We start from the raw sequence: 15,902 nt of genomic DNA, 5'->3' as shown, positions 1-15,902 counted from the left end.
CGGGCCTGATGCCCCCTAACTGCTCCCCTGCTGGTCTGATTGATGCCTAACTGCTCCCCTGCTGGCCTGATTGACACCTAACTGCTCCCCTGCCGGCCTATTCACCCCCAACTGCCCTCCCCTGCTGGCCTGATCGCCCCAACCTCCTCTTCCTCTGCCCTGCTACCATGGCTTTGTCCGGAAGGATATCCACAAGGTCTCCCAAAAGGTGTCCTGGTCTAATTAGCATATTACCCTTTTATTAGTATAGTTTATATTCTTTTATTTTTGGTCCCTAAGTCTTTAAAATCTGGTATATATCTTACACTATCTCTCCCTTCCTCTCTGAAATCAATAAAAAAATACATATTATTAAAAGAAAATCAGGGGAGGGAGAAAAAGTAACTTTCACTATATGTTCTTTTGTTTTGTTTGACTTTTTCCCCCATGTGCGTGCATTACCGGTTTTTTTAAACTCACAGTATTTAAGGGAAGGAAAAACACAGAAAGAGAAACAGAAAAGCAGTGATCTCAGAAGCAGGAGGAGATTCCAGACATGCAGGTGCAGTGTCAGGGAGGTCAAGAGAGAATTGCTTTTCAGAAAATGAGGAGGAGGAGGTGGAGGAGGTAGCGGAGGTGGAGGAAGAGACAGTTCCCTAAGGTGACTTCAGATTTAGCACCTGGGACATCACTCATCACTCATCGGTGACATTTGAGAGCTATTTCAGGAGAAGAAAGGGGTAGAACAAGACAGTAGCAAGTGAGGAGTGGGAGGCAATAGGTGTGGCCTCTATGGAGAAAAAATCCAAAGACTCCAACATGGACGTTAAACACAGTGACCAACTCAGAGGTGACCCAGGTGGTCATGAGTGGGGAGGGTTGATAGCAGGAGGCGGAGAACGGGTGGTTCAGGCAGTACCTGTGCTGTGGAGAGGAGAGGCGTCAGGCCTGGCTGGAGCCCAAGTTGCTGGGGGAAAGCAACAAGAACCAGTGTGGCTAACAATTAACTTCTAACTGCTTGGGGACACAGGCTCCTTGGAGAGTGTGATGGCCGCTGAGGGCCCTCCCCACAAAAATGCACATACAGTTTTTTTAATCCTCACCCAAGGATATGTTTTATTGCTTTTTAGAGAGAGAGGAAGAAAGAGTGAGAGAAATATCGATGTGAGAGAGAAACATCCATCAGTTGCCTCTCTTATGCACCCTGACCGGGGATTGAACCCACAACCTAGGTATGTGCCCTGACTGGGAATCAAACCTGAAACCTGTTTTTGGTGTACAGGACGACGCTCCGACCAACTGAGCCACTCGGCCAGGGCTGCACAGACAGTTTTATACACAACTTCAAGGCATTCGCAGAGCCCCCAAGAGCCACCCCAAATCACAAAACCTGCTGTAATGGTCCTCTGTGGACTACAAGGTGTGGCCCAAATTCCTCCCCTGCCCTTCACAGTGTGGCCCCATCACCTGCTCTGGGCTCCATCCTCTGCTCATCTCACCCCCGTTGATGTGCGGTGACCCTTTGTTCCAGGCGTTTTTAATCTTAAGATACCCTTTCCCTCTCAGGAACTCTTCTCCCCCCCTCCCCCATCCTCCCCTCTTCCTCCCCCCTCTTCACACTCAGAAGCTGTCTCTCTCCCCCAGGCATACTTAATTCCATCTTTTTTTTTTTCAATTACACTTGACATTCAATATTACATTAGTTTCAGGTATACAGCATAGCAGTTAGACATTTATATAACTTATGAAGTGATCCACCAATAACTCTAGTAACACCTGGCACCAGTTATCACAGTATTATTGACTATATTCCCTAGGCTGTACGTTACATCCCGTGACTGTTTTGTAACTACCAATTTGTACTTCTTGATCCCTTCGCTTTTTTCACCCAGACCACCCACCCCCCTCCCATCTGGCAACCATCTGTTTCTTCTCTGCATTTATGAGTTTGTTTCTGTTTTGTTTGTTCATTTATTTTGTTTTTTAGATTCCACATATAAGTGAAATCATGTGGTGCTTGTTTTTCTCTGACGTATTTCCTCCTCCACTTAGTATAGACACCCAGGGTAAATGTTGCATATCATTCTGGTCTGTTTCTGATCTGTTCCCATTCCGGCCCACACAGGTTCTGTGCAGCCTGAGGGCCGGGACCTCATGTGATATATGCGAGGTACCTAGTAAATGAAAGAACCCAAGATCACGGACTTAAGAAGAGACCCCCTGTTTCCCAGCAGTCCCTGAGGAACCAGAGGAGGGTTTTTAGGGGCTGTGGTTGGATGTTGGGCCGTGTTCCCATCTGACAGGAATGTTATCTTTTGCACAGGAATTGAGAATTGACTCTTACTCCATGTTCCCCGATAGAAGGCCCAGATTATGGGCCAGGGATGACAAGGTTGGGGAGACGTTGCATGGGTAGGGTTGCCAGAATATTTTTTTAATCCTCACCTGAGGATATGTTTTTATTGATTTTAGAGAGGGAGAGAAAGAGAGAGAGGAGAGAGAGACATTGATGTGAGAAATAAACAATCGGTTGGTGTACAGGACGATGCTCCAACCAACAGAGCCACCTGGCCAGGGCCAGAATTCTTTTCCTTAATTTAGGTACAATTGACATAATATTATATTAATTTCAGGTGTACAACATATTTCTATATTTATATATGTTGCAAAATTATTGCCACAATAAACCTAGCTAACACCCATTACCACCCATGGTTACAACGTTCTTTTTCTTGTGATGAGAACTTTCAAAACCTACTCTCCTAACCTCTTTCTAATACGTAATACAGCATTGTTAACTGTAGTCATCGTACTGTTCATTACTCCCCATGACTTATTTATTTATTATTTTTAAAGTCAACAACTCTTATTATCATTCATGTATTTATAGGGGGGAAAGGAATGTAGCAAATGGGTCAGAGTTGTACCAAAAAAATGCAGGTTTGGCCCTGACTGGTGTAGCTCAATGGTTAGAGCTTCAGCCGGGTACCAAAGGGTCTCGGGTTTAATTCCTGGTCAAGGGCACGTACCTGTGGTGGGGAGGGAGGGAGAGAGTGTGCGTCTCAACTGGTTGCCTCTCCCACACACCCTGACCAGGGCCAGGAATCGAACCTGCAACTGAGGCACATGCCCTGGACCAGGAATCCAACCTGAGACCCCTTGGTCCTCAGGCCACACTCTAACCATTGAGCCAGCGTAGGAATAGCAGTTTTGCAGTTTATTGTATACTACCAAAGAGAAGACATGGTACTGTGATAAACATTCTTAAACATACGTTTACATTCTCTCAGGAGTAAAGTTCCCCTAGGGAATTCCAGGGAATGTAGATGTTCATCTACTAAATAGCTTTTATAGATGTTGCTAAACAGTGTTTCAAAGTGGGTCTACATAGGTATGTACACTCCCATCAGAGGCACCGGAGGTCTTTAACCATCCCCAGGTGAGTCTCAGAATAAGAACAACTGCCTTACTGTGCTGGTGATGAACTTCAGAGCCTATGGGAACCTGTAATGGCAAGGTTTGACCCGGACTGGAAGCAGCAGCCAGGAAGTGGGGCTCGGTTGAACGCTGAGCAGGGTGGGTGGGGTCAGGGCAGCATGGCAGGTAGAGAAGGGTTGCCTCTGGGAGGCCAGAGCATATGAAAGGCTTGTTTGAAGGGAGAATGGTCAGGGACTGTGGGAGGGGCTAGATAATATCAGGCCTTTGAGGTGATGTTTAGGATTTCCTTTTTTAACTTTTTATTTTGAAGTCATTTTAAACCTACAGAAAAGTTGCAAAAAATAGTACAGAGAATTCCTGTCTACCCTTCACTCAACTTCTTCTAAGACTAATAACTCACATAAGTGTGTGCAATTATCATAACCAGGAAAATAACATTGGTACAATACTATTAGCTGAACCACAGCTATACTCAGACTGCTGAGTCTCCAAGTCGGGTTGCCAGATAAAATATAGAGCATCCAGTTCAATTTTCCTTCAGATAAACAATGAATAATGTTTTAGTATGTCTCAAATATTGCCTGGAACATACTTATACTAAAACATTGTTTATACAAAAATTCAAATTTAATTAGGGATCCCTTATTTTTATTTGCTAAATCTGGCTGCCTCCTCCCCGAGACAAGGATCTGAGGGGTTTGGCCCATTCCCATCCAGTGCAGCAGCTTCCAGACCAAGGAGAATTTTCCTCCTCTCCCTCCTCTTCCTCCTCTCTCACCCCTAGGCTGGCCTAGCCAAGAGCAGGCCCATACTTGGCACCAGCCTTTCCACTGCAACCCGCACTCAGCCTCCCACTCCAAACCCACTCACTTCTTAATCCAGTAAACATTTCTGCATACCTACTATGTGCCAGGCTCTGTTCTCGTCAGAGGCATCAAGCAATGAACAAGACAGATGAGTTCCTGCTCCTGGGGGCTTGCATGCCAGTGGGGAGGGAAGGGGTGGACAATAATCCAGAAAACAAGAGTGTCCAATGGTGATGCTGACCAGGAAGGGATGTAGTCATTAATAGTGACTGCGACCCACTTGAGGTAGGGGGTCAAGGAAGGCCGCTCTGAGCAGATGGCATGACTTAAAGCACTAACAAGAGCCAGTTCTGTAAAGACTTAGGGAAGAGTGATTCAGGGAAATGAGTGACCACAAGGGATGTCACAGGCACAGCTGGGGACCCTTCAGCACATCTGCCTGATTTGTAGGTTCTGCCAATGTCTGCGGTGTAAGTACTCCATTGTGGCCCATTTCAAGCTACCAACATGATGCGGTACTTTTCAGAAAATTAATATTTTAAATGGTTTTGGGCCTCATCAACACGCCAGGGCCAATGGCTGTATCCAAATCCTGCTCTTGGGGGTTTTCCCCGCTCCAGGCTTTCATTATCTTCCGTTCCTTCCCCCACAGCACCATTGCCTCGCTCTATTACAGCTCATAGCATGTAGCAAAGCCCCGATTCAAGAGACTGGCTTTAAAAACCAAAGTCTTATTGCATAGAGATGTCTTTCAGTGGCAAATTACCATTGTAAAAGGGTTCTGTCTTTATCGAATAAAATGAATTAAGGTTGTCATCTGAAATTCTGAATGAAGACATAAAATTGCAAACTACACTCACTGCCCTGAGACTCCTTGAATTTAGGATTGAGGACCAGTTATGTAGTCAGTGTTTATAAACAACTCCAGGGGGCGCTAGGTCTTACTGAGCTTTGTAACCTTGCTCTCCCTCACCTTCAGGCCTCAACAAATGTGGACTGAAGGAAGGAAGGAAGGATTAACTCACCCAAAAAATGCCAGCCTCCCTCCTGTCCCCATGAAGGTGAGGTCTGAGGATCGGTGGAACCCACAGTCATCGGTACCTGTCTTGGGCACTGCAATGCAGCCTAGCCAGCCCTCACTTCCCCCCAATTCTGTCTTCAATGCCAACAGATCACTCTGCCCAAAGTCAGGGGGCCTAGAAACTCAGCGTGGCTGACTGTCAACATGCACGGGCCACAGAACAACATTGGCACTGAGCCAGGCTGGGCTGGGGGCAAGTGGACCACAAAGCCACTCCCGACAGGCTGTGCTTTCCCTCCTGCCCGACCTTGGCCTCTCCCCAGCCCGCATCCTGGGGGCTGCGTCTGGAACAGGTGAGCCAAGGAGGAGGATGCCCTGCAGCCCGCCTGTCCTCTGCCATTCCATGGTCCCCAGGCAGAGGGGGCACATGAGCAGCTGCCTGCCCAGTCTCTTCCTGGCTGTCCTCCGATCTAGTTCCCCCACCCACCCAAGTTTTCTCTGCCTGGCACGGAGGAGCCACCAGAGTTAAGCGGATTTCATGCTATTTTCAAAGCCATTTTCTACGGGAGCTTTTTTTATACCATTAAACCTACTTTCTGACACTCCACGTCTCCTTGAAAGCTTCCTCCTCCTCTTCCATGAGATAAACCAGGGATGGGAACATGTAGGTACCTGCTAGTGACACTCTACAGGCACCCTGGGATGTCATCAGCCGGGGCGGGGAAGGAGACATCTAGAACCTTCCTGTAGTAGTCAGGCCAGTGAGCGAGGCAGACAGCACCCAGGGCAGGCAGAGGCTCCCCTGAAACACATTCCCTAACTCTGCCTCCCTCGGCCTCTCAGCCCCATCCTAACAGCTGCCTTGCGTCAGAGCACCTGTCCCTCAGCTTCCCACCCTCCCTCACAGCCACCAAACCGAGGTATCTTACAATCAGCAACCAGGGTCGCCTGAGAAATAATTGAGGCGTTTCCCGGAGACCCGCAGGCAGCCTGCTGTTCACAGAGCAGCATTGGCCCCAGGAAGCTCCAAGTCGGGAGGGGTGTCAAGATGAGCTATGAGATGCCCAAGCCAGCATATGCTTTCCTTGCAGCCCCATGGAGCTTTCCGGTGCATTCCATATGGAAGCCTCTGTCGTATTGTGTCAGACCACAGCTGCCAGTAAACCAAGGCCTTTGTGAGGGTAAGAGTGGAGGCCAAATAGCTCTGTATCCTCAGTTCACAGCACAGGGCTCAGCCAATCGTGGGATGCTGGAGAGGAGCCTGTTACCTCTGCCAGACCCCTTTGCGAGCAAAGCTGATGCAGCCACAGACTGGACCAGACTTGGGCAGGAGAGGCCTCAATTATGACCTGGCTTTCAGAGCTGTGCTCCGAGGAAAGGGGGTAGGAGTGGGGTGGACTGGACCAATCCAATTCTCTTCCTGTGATAACCCAGCAGCGTGGAATCTTATGAACCGAGCAGTATTCCTAGGGTCCTGGTGGAATGACGTGGAAGTGAAAATTCTAGGATGATGCCTCACTTTTTAGCCAGCTCAGCTGGTAACCTGATGCTGGCAGCAGCCAGGGTGAAAAATAGACAACAGGTTGGTGGGAAATGGGAGTAGGGGCCCAGATTGCCAGATGGTGAGACTGAGGTGCTGGTGGAACATCCATCCAGAAGGGGCAGTTGAGATATGAGGTGGACGCTTGGGGCCCAAGAGCTACCCAGGGGCCTGAGTGCTGGATTCCAGATAAACATTTAAGAAGCCTCAGGCATTATGATAGACAAGATGACCTCCACCAAATACAGGACCTTGCCCCCAGGGGATAAATACATAGATAAAAATATTTTTAAATTATTCACATTTCACCTGATTGCTTTTTTATGGTGAAGCTTTTATATTCAAAATTTTCAGAACCAGTGTCACTTTCTAAGAGCACAAGATGTTGGGAAATATAAAGCTAACCTCAAATATTGTTTTCTCCTTCTAGTCATTGTTCATTTCAATGGCATTTCTACATGGGCATCAGATAGAAGTTGGTGCAAAAAAATACAAATAATTTCAACAAATGTCAACTTCAAAACCAACATGAAATAGTCTTAGCAAATATAGTCACTGCTTTTGTGTTTCTGTCTTTCTAAGCAGATTAAAAAAACAACAGCCCTGCTTTTCTGTATAAGAATAATTTAACCAGACTTATAAAACCTTGTCCAAATCAATAGTGACTTATCAGTTTTATCTTCTCTATGGGTTTGGGGCTCAGTGCTGGTCTCTGACAGACCTACTGGTTTTCGGACAGGAGTGTCTTAAATCTAGGTGGTAACTTACCTTGAGCAAACATCTCCTTAGGCATTAGCTTCCTCCTATAAAACCAGGGGTTCTCAAACTAGTCCACGTTTTTACCAATAGCAAATGCCCATCTAGCAAGGCGCAATATTATAGGCATCACTGTAATCCCCATTTTACAGGTGGAGAAAGCAAGGCACAGCAAGGCCACGTAACTCACCCTCTTCAATGTCTAAGGTGAGAATCGGTAGATCTGGGTGGGGCCCTGGAATCGCAACTAACAAGCTCCCCAGGGTCTTCCATCCAGGTGGTTTTTAGACCGCCTAGTGAAACACCTCCTGCCATCAGATCTGCTTTGGTTCTAAGAGAGCAGAGAGTAGAACAAACAAGAAAATGCCGAGCCCCAAGTAGGGCAGTTCTCCGAAGCAAGGTTGGAGCCACCCTCTGACAGCCAAACCAGTAAAGGGGGACAGATTGGGGGTTGGAAACAGCTGTGCCTACGGGAAACCCAGAATCTGTCTCTTGCTGCATCAGACTGCCACCTTCTGGCTAAAGGTGGTCATTGCAAGCCAGATAAGCGGAGCAGTCCAGTCCCTCCACAGAAAGTGAAGGGGCTACAGGGTAACATTGCTTGGGGGTTCGCAGTGTGAGAAAGACAAGCACTGGCGATGCATGGTTAGCATTATGGGACAGATAAAGCGAGTGAGAGTGCAGGGGGGCGGGAGGGGGGCGATAAGCCTGAGACACAGGCATGGGCCAGGCTGGTGGGCCTCGTTAGTTTGGATTCTGTGCTGAGGGCAATGGGAAATCCAGTCACGGGTTAAGATTTTAGTTAGATCATTCCGGCCTTTGTCAGGGGGGTGAAATGGGATAGTCTGAGTGGAGGCAGAGTCCATTTGAAAACCATTCACGTACCAGAGATGAGATCAGCTGCTGGCCTAGTTAGGGGGTGGCAATGTGGATGGAGAAAAATGGTCAATGAGGAATAGTTAGAAAGTAGGATTGGTTAGGATTTCCTTCATTCCTTCTTTGAATAAACTGTATCACCTATGATGTTCTAGGAACTAATCTTCCTGCTGGGAATATAGTGGTGAAAGCAAGCAAAGAAAAAGCCCTACCTTTCATGGCTAATGATCATATAAACGAGAAAAAAATCAGAAAAGGCATTCTAGACCGAGTAAGTGTAGCATGTTCAAGATCAGAGGCAGCCAGTGTGGTTGTGAAGGGCAAGAGTGGCACAAGAGAAGGCTGGAATGAGTCAGGAGCCAGCCCAGCCGGTATGGTTCAGTGATTGAATGTCGACCTATGAACCAAGAGGTCATGGTTCAATTCCCATCATGGCACATGCCCAGGTTGCAGGCTCGATCTCCAGTAGGGGGCGTGCAGAAGGCAGCCAACTAATGATGTTTCTCTCTCATTGATGTCTCTCTATGTCTCTCCCTTCCTCTCTCTGAAATCAATAAAAACATTTTTTTTTTAAGTCAGGGGCCAGATTATGAAGGCCTTTGTAAAGCAGTGCAAAGAATTCTGAGTGAAGGGAAGCCACTCAACATTTTAGACAGAAAAGGGACAGAATCGGATTTTATTTAAATACTAGAGGCCTGGCGCACAAAAATTTGTGCACTGGTGGGGAAGGGGGGTTGGGGGGTGTCCCTCTCACAGTCTGGGACCCCTTGGGAGATAACCACCTGCTGGCTTAGGCCCGCTCCCCGGGTGGCAGATGGCAGGCCCAATCCTTTGGTGTCTGCCCTGCCTCCCCAGGTCACACACACACCGCAGGGCCGATCTGGGGGTTGGGGTGCCTTCCCTGTTCGGGTTGCACATGGGACACCTGGGCGGGCCGGCTGATCGCTGCTGCCCCACCCGGCCGCCCCAGGTCGGGTCGCACACGGGATGTCCACCACCTTGGGTCACAGACAGCGGGCCCAGATCACGGCAGGGCAGGCAGGATGGCACTGTCCAGCCCTGCCTGCAGTATGCAAATTAGTCATCATCTTTGTTGGCGATTGATTTGCATATCGAGCTGATTAGCCAATGGGCAGCAAGGCAAAGGTACGGTCAATTACCATGTTTGTCTATTATTAGATAGGATTTCTCAGACTGCTCTATGGAGAACGGGTTATATGGGGCAAGAGTGGAAACGGGAAGACTTGTAGGAAGCTGAGATGTGGACCAGGAGGAATGATGGCCGCAGCATGAGAGCGGGAATTCTCGGCATATTTTGGAGTCGGAGTCAACGGGACTTGCTGATGGGTTGGATGTGGGAGTGAAAAAATAGCAGAACAAAGGATGACTCCCCCAAACCACATGGAAGACAGCAAGCAAAGGCCTGGCCTTAAAGCTCACCCCCACTGGAGGGAGGGGCATGCAAACGAATCTCTCAGTTTTCTTAACAAAGACTGGGCCCTCCGGCCTGGGCTCATAGCAGACCTGACCCTCTCCCTGGCCTGGCCTCTGAGTGCACTCAGCCAGTTTTCTCCCATTGCTGGGAGGCAAGTTTCCAGGCAGCCATAGCCCCGCCCCCAGCTGGAAGAGCACCCCCTTCTAAATCCAATTCTAAACAGAATGCCCATATCAGCCCCCTCATTCTCCAAGCCCTGAACCTAGGAGTGTCCCAACAAGACAGAGAAACGATCACTCTCAGACCCCTTAAACTCAAGGAGAATGGGCGAATGGGCAGTTTTCTCCCAGCAGAACAAATACCAGAGACCAAGGGCTGTGGGCACCACATCATTTTATTTGTTTAGTTTTCCATCTTCATTCTAGGACAATGCAAATTCAAGTCTTTCCCCTGCCTGGCCACTGTGCGGTCCCTCCCTGAAGATAGGGCCCAGGCTCTGACGAGAGGCTCAGCAAAGACAGGGGTTCCCCAAAAGCAAGACTGAGCCAAACCAGCTAGGGCTAATTTCTTTTCCTTTAAATACTATTTCACAACCCTCTTCCAGACCTCCCCCCAACACATACAGCTTCCCATACCAGCAAGAGGGCCCAGCCAGCCCACTTACACCAAAATAAAACACTAAATCCAAGACACAGTCAAAATAAGAAGGGCAAACAACTGAAGAGACGCCACTGGTCCTGTGACTGTCTGCAGCAGACCCGATGGCTGGTGGCTGGCTCCCTCTCTGCCCGGAAGCCAAGAAACAACACAAATCTGCCTTCGGGTTCAGGGTAGACACTGTGGGAACCAGAACAAGGCGCATCCTGGCCAAGCCAGGGGCAACTCAGGTCCCTGACCCTCTCCCAACCGGTCCCCTTGCTCCCAGCCCCTTTGCATCACCCTGTCAGCCATCAACCAGGGTGAGGCCGTCGTACAGGGCTCGCTTCCACATGTAGTAGGTGGAGCGGGCAGTGAGGGGGAAGAGGGCGCTGAACTCCTTGTAAGAGGGAAAGCTCTTGGACTGGAAGCACTTCTGCAAGAAGAGCTTGGCCTGAGCCTTGAACTTGGTGGTGGCGAGCATGTCCATCATCAGCGCCTGGCTGTCCCTGCCACCTGCCGCCGCCACCACAGGGTGGCTGGGCCAGGACCCACTGTGGGGCCACCGCTGGGCCGTGGCCCCCTCTGGCAGGGCCCTCTCTCTGGAATGACCCCCCGGGGCCTTCCCTGGATCCTCTCCTGGAGGAGCTGCCACCTTTGGCGTCCCTGCAGCTGGGACCATGGCAGCTGCCACATTCCTGCCAGCCTCTTCCTCTCGCTTCGCCTCAGCCTCCTGCACCCCCCTTCTGCCCAGGGTAGGAGCCTGGATCTGGAGTTTGGACAGGCTTCTGGGCCAACCCCGGGCAAGACTCCTCCAGACCCAAAAGGTGGAGGGGGACAGGCTAGGGTAGCGGAGGCGAAAACGGCAGAAGGGGAGATGCCCACTGAGCACCTGCTTGCGGGCAGCCCTGCGCAGACGCCTCTGCCGACGGGACAGGGGCATCCTCGGGGGCAGGAACTCCTGGGAGGTGGGTGCCCCCCCCACACCCGTTGCTTTCCCTGGCCCCTCTCCCACCTCACCCTTCTCAGGGAGCAGAGCCTCTTCCCCAGCAGATAGTGGCTGGGGAGCCGAGGCTGTGGAGACGGCTGGGGCCGGCTTGAAGCTGGGGTTCCTCCGGAGGGCCTTCCGGCGCCAGTTGTAGTAGGTGGAGCGGGAGATGCCAGGGAACCTGCGTTTGAAGCAGCGATAAGGCACCAGTGTGTTCAGGGAGATGCAGTGCTCCAGGTACAGCTTGGCCCGCTGCATGAGGACCATTCCGGGGCTGGACACGGGCAGCATGGAGCACCCCAGCCCCTCGGGAGCCGGCTCCTCTGGCAGCTTCTCCTGCTCCTCCACGCCCAGCGCCTCCTTGGGGGCCGGGGGCTGGCAGGCGCCAGTGCCCAGCAGCTCATTCTTCCAGGCATAGTAGGTGGAGCGGGAGATCTCAGGGAACCGCTGGAGAAACTGCTGCAGTGACATGATGCCCCCACGGCGGGCACTGTCCTGCAGGACATGCTTGGCTGAGCAGAGGGTGGCCAACTTCTGCTGGTGCTCCTGGGACTGTCGCCGCCAGCGGTAGAAGGTGCTCTTGGTGACGCTGTAGCGCTCACAGAAGTGGGAGTAGCTGAGGCCAGGCTCCTGGGTGGGCAGCTCCGGGGTCTTGGCTGGCGGTGGCGCCGGAGCTGGAGCTGGCGCTGCAGCCGGAGGAGCCAGAGGAGCCGGGGCAGGAGGAGCCGAGGCGGGAGGAGCAGGGGCCAGGCAGGTAGCCTCTTCAGCCTCCACCTCCTCCAGTCCCACCACAGGCGCAAAGTACTGGTGGCGGAAGAGGTGCCTGGTGAGGGGCTGGCCAGCCCACATGATGTGCAGCGTGGCCGGCACGTGGTCGCAGCGGCGGGGCCGGATGATGCGGTTGAAGTAGGGCCGGATCTTGAGGTTGCGCATGGGGTAGATGGAGTAGATGTTGCGCTGAAGGATGGAGGCGAGGGCGTACAGGTGCCACACGTTGGAGAAGCTGTTAGGGAAGCAGGTGGCCTTGACGTCCGCATCGAAGATGGCCTCCAGCGTGGCGGAGGGCAGGCTGGTCATCTCGGGGGACTCCTCGGAGCAGAGCGAGTAGCGCACGGCCTGCAGCATCACCTTGGAGTCGATCATGCCCTGCAGGTAGTACTGCCTGTGCAGCAGCATCTCCACCACCGTGCGCGCCCGCAGCTCCATGCTGAGTCCCGCGTCGCCCCACAGCAGCAGGCTGGCCGCCTCGAACAGCAGGCTGCCCTCGCCCCGGCAGCGCAGCGGCAGCATGCTCCTGGGCGCGTCCTCGGGGTACAGGCTCAGGGCCACCGAGTCCACCTCCAGCACCTGGCGGCTGGGGCCGCCCTCCCGGCAGGTGGGGAGGGTGAAGGAGGACAGGACCTGCTTGGCCTCCAGAGCAGCGCCCACCAGACCCTCCAGGCCCTCGGACTCCACCGCCTCCTGCAGCTCCTGGAGCACCTGCCGCACCAGCTGCTCCCGGGATGTCATCCTGCCGAGGGCAAAGGGCAGAGAGCAGAGGTCAGGACAAGGACCCAGAGGACACCAGCAATGGTGGCCCGTCCAGCCCTGCACCTTCTCCCTTGAGATGATGTGCACCACCCCCATTTCCTCGTAGCAAGTAATGGCTAAGCGCCTTCAGGGTTTAGTGCATCCTTCAGTGGTACCAAGAGCTTGGTCTTCTTGGTTCTGAAGAAGTCACTTAACCTCTCTAAGCTTCAGGTTCCTTCTCTGTGTTAAAAAAAAAAAATCAGCCGAAACCGGTTTGGCTCAGTGGATAGAGCGTCGGCTTGCGGACTGAGGGGTCCCGTGTTCGATTCCGGTCAAGGGCATGTACCTGGGTTGCGGGCACATCCCCAGTGGGGGATGTGCAGGAGGCAGCTGATCGATGTTGCTCTCTCATCGATGTTTCTAACTCTCTATCTCCCTTCCTCTCTGTAAAAAAATCAATAAAATATATTTTAAAAAAAAAAGAATGTCCTTGAGCCCTGGCCAGTTTGGTTCAGTGGATAGAGTGTCAGCCTGCTGACTGGAGGGTCCCAGTTCAATCCCAGTCAAGGGCACATGCCCAGGTAGCAGGCTCGATCCCCAGTGTGGGACATGCAGGAGGCAGCCATTCAATGATTCTCTCTTTCTAATTGGGGTTTCTATCTCTCTCTCCCTCTCCTTTCCTGTCTGAAATCAATAAAAATATATTTAAGAGAAAAAAAATGTCCTTGATTGCTGCTCTGGTCAGCGTTGCTCAGTAGTTAGAGTGTCAGCCCATGCACATAGCTGGGTTGCAGTATCTGGGTCCCAGGTTTGATCCCCAGCCTTGACTGGGGGGCCATAGAAGAGGCAACCAATCGAGGTGTCTCTCTCACATTGATGTTTCTCTCTCTCTCTCCCTCCCACTCTAAAAAACAGAGAATATCCTTGATGAAGCCATAAAGCTTATTTTTCTGAAATCACAACCCTTAAAAACACAAGCCAGAACCGGTTTGGCTCAGTGGATAGAGCATCGGCCTGCGGACTGAAGGGTCCCAGGTTCAATTCCGGTCAGGGGCATGTACCTGGGTTGCAGGCACATCCCCAGTGGGGGATGTGCAGGAGGCAGCTGATCGGTGTTTCTCTCTCATCGATGTTTCTAACTCTCTATCTTCTCCCTTCCTCTCTGTAAAAAAATCAATAAAATATATTTTTTTAAAAATTTAAAAAAAATAAAAAAACCACAACTTTTGAATATTGGGAGTGATAAAATGGGGAGTACACACAAAGCGTCTCTGCTGCACACTGGTCTCATATGACAACTGTATGATGAACTAGCTGCTCTTATCTTAGAATACCATCTTACTTCAAAGGAAGATTGAGAGACATTAGTCTTTTAGATTAGAATATTTGGTAGACATTCTCAAAAATGATAGAGTGAGCCTGTCACTTTAAGGAAAACTAAGATTTGCTGCCAGTGAAATTTTGAGCTTTCATTTGAAAATTAGAATTTTGGGGAACATTTGAGATCTTGCTTCCTGGCAATTGTCATCAGTTTGGCTCAAGGAAACTCAAAAACTCGAAGAAGAAGAAGGAGGAGGAGGAGGAGGAGGAGGAGGAAGAGGAGAAGAAGGAGATTAGAATTTTAGAAACCTGTATTCTAAAGATTTTTCTGATCAGTGGTGACACTATAAATGTAACTTTCTATATGTATAATGGAATTATCAACATTTGAAGATCTGCATCACTCAATGAATTATATTTCCTAAATATATTGGGTGATTACAAAGTCATGCACAGGTAAAAAGATCCAAACAAAATATAAAAGAAAGCAATAGATTTTAAGATAGTAGGATAAAAAAAAAAGTTCATGGATACTGTTTCAGATGATACATTATAACTAAGCTTTGAGAAACTACTTGTCGAGTTTTGATATATTATCAAAGAATATCCACTGAAAAGCTACCAAAATAGCCTTCCTCTTCCATCCATATATCTGGGTGAAATGGGGTTTTCTTCATATACTTCCACCAAAACAATGTATCACAACAGATTGAACATAGAGACAGAAATCTACTTATCTTCTATTAAACCAGATATTAAAAGATTTGGAGAAATGTAAAAGAATCAAATTTTCTTAATAATGTTCTTTTCACCCTGATCGGTTTGGCTCAGTGGATAGAGCGTCAGCCTGCGGACTCAAGGGTCCCAGGTTCGATTCCGGTCAAGGGCATGTACCTTGGTTGCGGTAGGGCGTGTGCAGGAGGCAGCTGATCGATGTTTCTCTCTCATCGATGTCTCTAACTCTCTATCCCTCTCCCTTCCTCTCTGTAAAAAATCAATAAAATATATTTTAAAAAATAATAATAATGTTCTTTTCTCTCATAAAAACTATACATTGTTCCTATGAAACAGCTTTGTTGTTTTTTAACAAATGTTTTCTAAATGTCTCCTTTTTAATTTTGAACGCACTCTACATTGACAGATGTAACCTATATAAACAAAGTTCTTCGGGGTCCTCAGTTCTTAACAGCACACTGAGGTCCTGAGACCAAGAGCTTAAGAACTGCTGCCCTGCAACAAAACCAGTCTTTTCACAGGGGCAGCACCTGTGTCGGCCTGGCCCCTGTGCTAACGCCGATCTAATAACTAAAATTTACTGAGCATTTGCTCTTTGGCCTGCACTGTCCTAATCCTGACGGCCACAAGTTAAGGTAATAATACCGTTAGCCCCAGGTCACAGGTGAGGAAACTGAGATAATCAATGTTAGTCTGCTTCACCCAGTTTGCCCGTCACGCAGTGGTACAGCCCGTAGTTGAAACCAGATGCTCTTTAGGGCCCGCGATTCATCTCATCTAGTTTCAACGCCAGCCACCTCCTCAACACAAACTAATCACTATTAATTACTGGCCTGTTTTCAGCGTTGTATTGCAAAGCAAAG

The 15,902-nt window shown here is 49.9% G+C and overlaps 1 protein-coding gene across 1 annotated transcript; it reads right to left on the bottom strand.

Moving 5' to 3' along the window:
* Positions 1-10,794: 10,794 nt before the first annotated feature.
* Positions 10,795-12,984, bottom strand: VRTN (vertebrae development associated). Its single transcript, XM_006778871.1, has one exon. It carries the CDS (start codon positions 12,982-12,984, stop codon positions 10,795-10,797), a length of 2,190 nt encoding a protein of 729 aa, XP_006778934.1.
* Positions 12,985-15,902: the final 2,918 nt, after the last annotated feature.

Source organism: Myotis davidii, unplaced genomic scaffold (genome assembly GCF_000327345.1).
Source record: "Myotis davidii unplaced genomic scaffold, ASM32734v1 scaffold309, whole genome shotgun sequence".
Lineage (NCBI taxonomy): Eukaryota > Metazoa > Chordata > Mammalia > Chiroptera > Vespertilionidae > Myotis > Myotis davidii.
This window is presented reverse-complemented; position numbering and strand designations above follow the sequence as displayed.

Coding starts and splice junctions, on each gene's coding strand:
- VRTN (XM_006778871.1), bottom strand. CDS start 12,984: ATGACATCCCGGGAGCAGCTGGTGCGGCAGGTGCTCCAGGAGCTGCAG.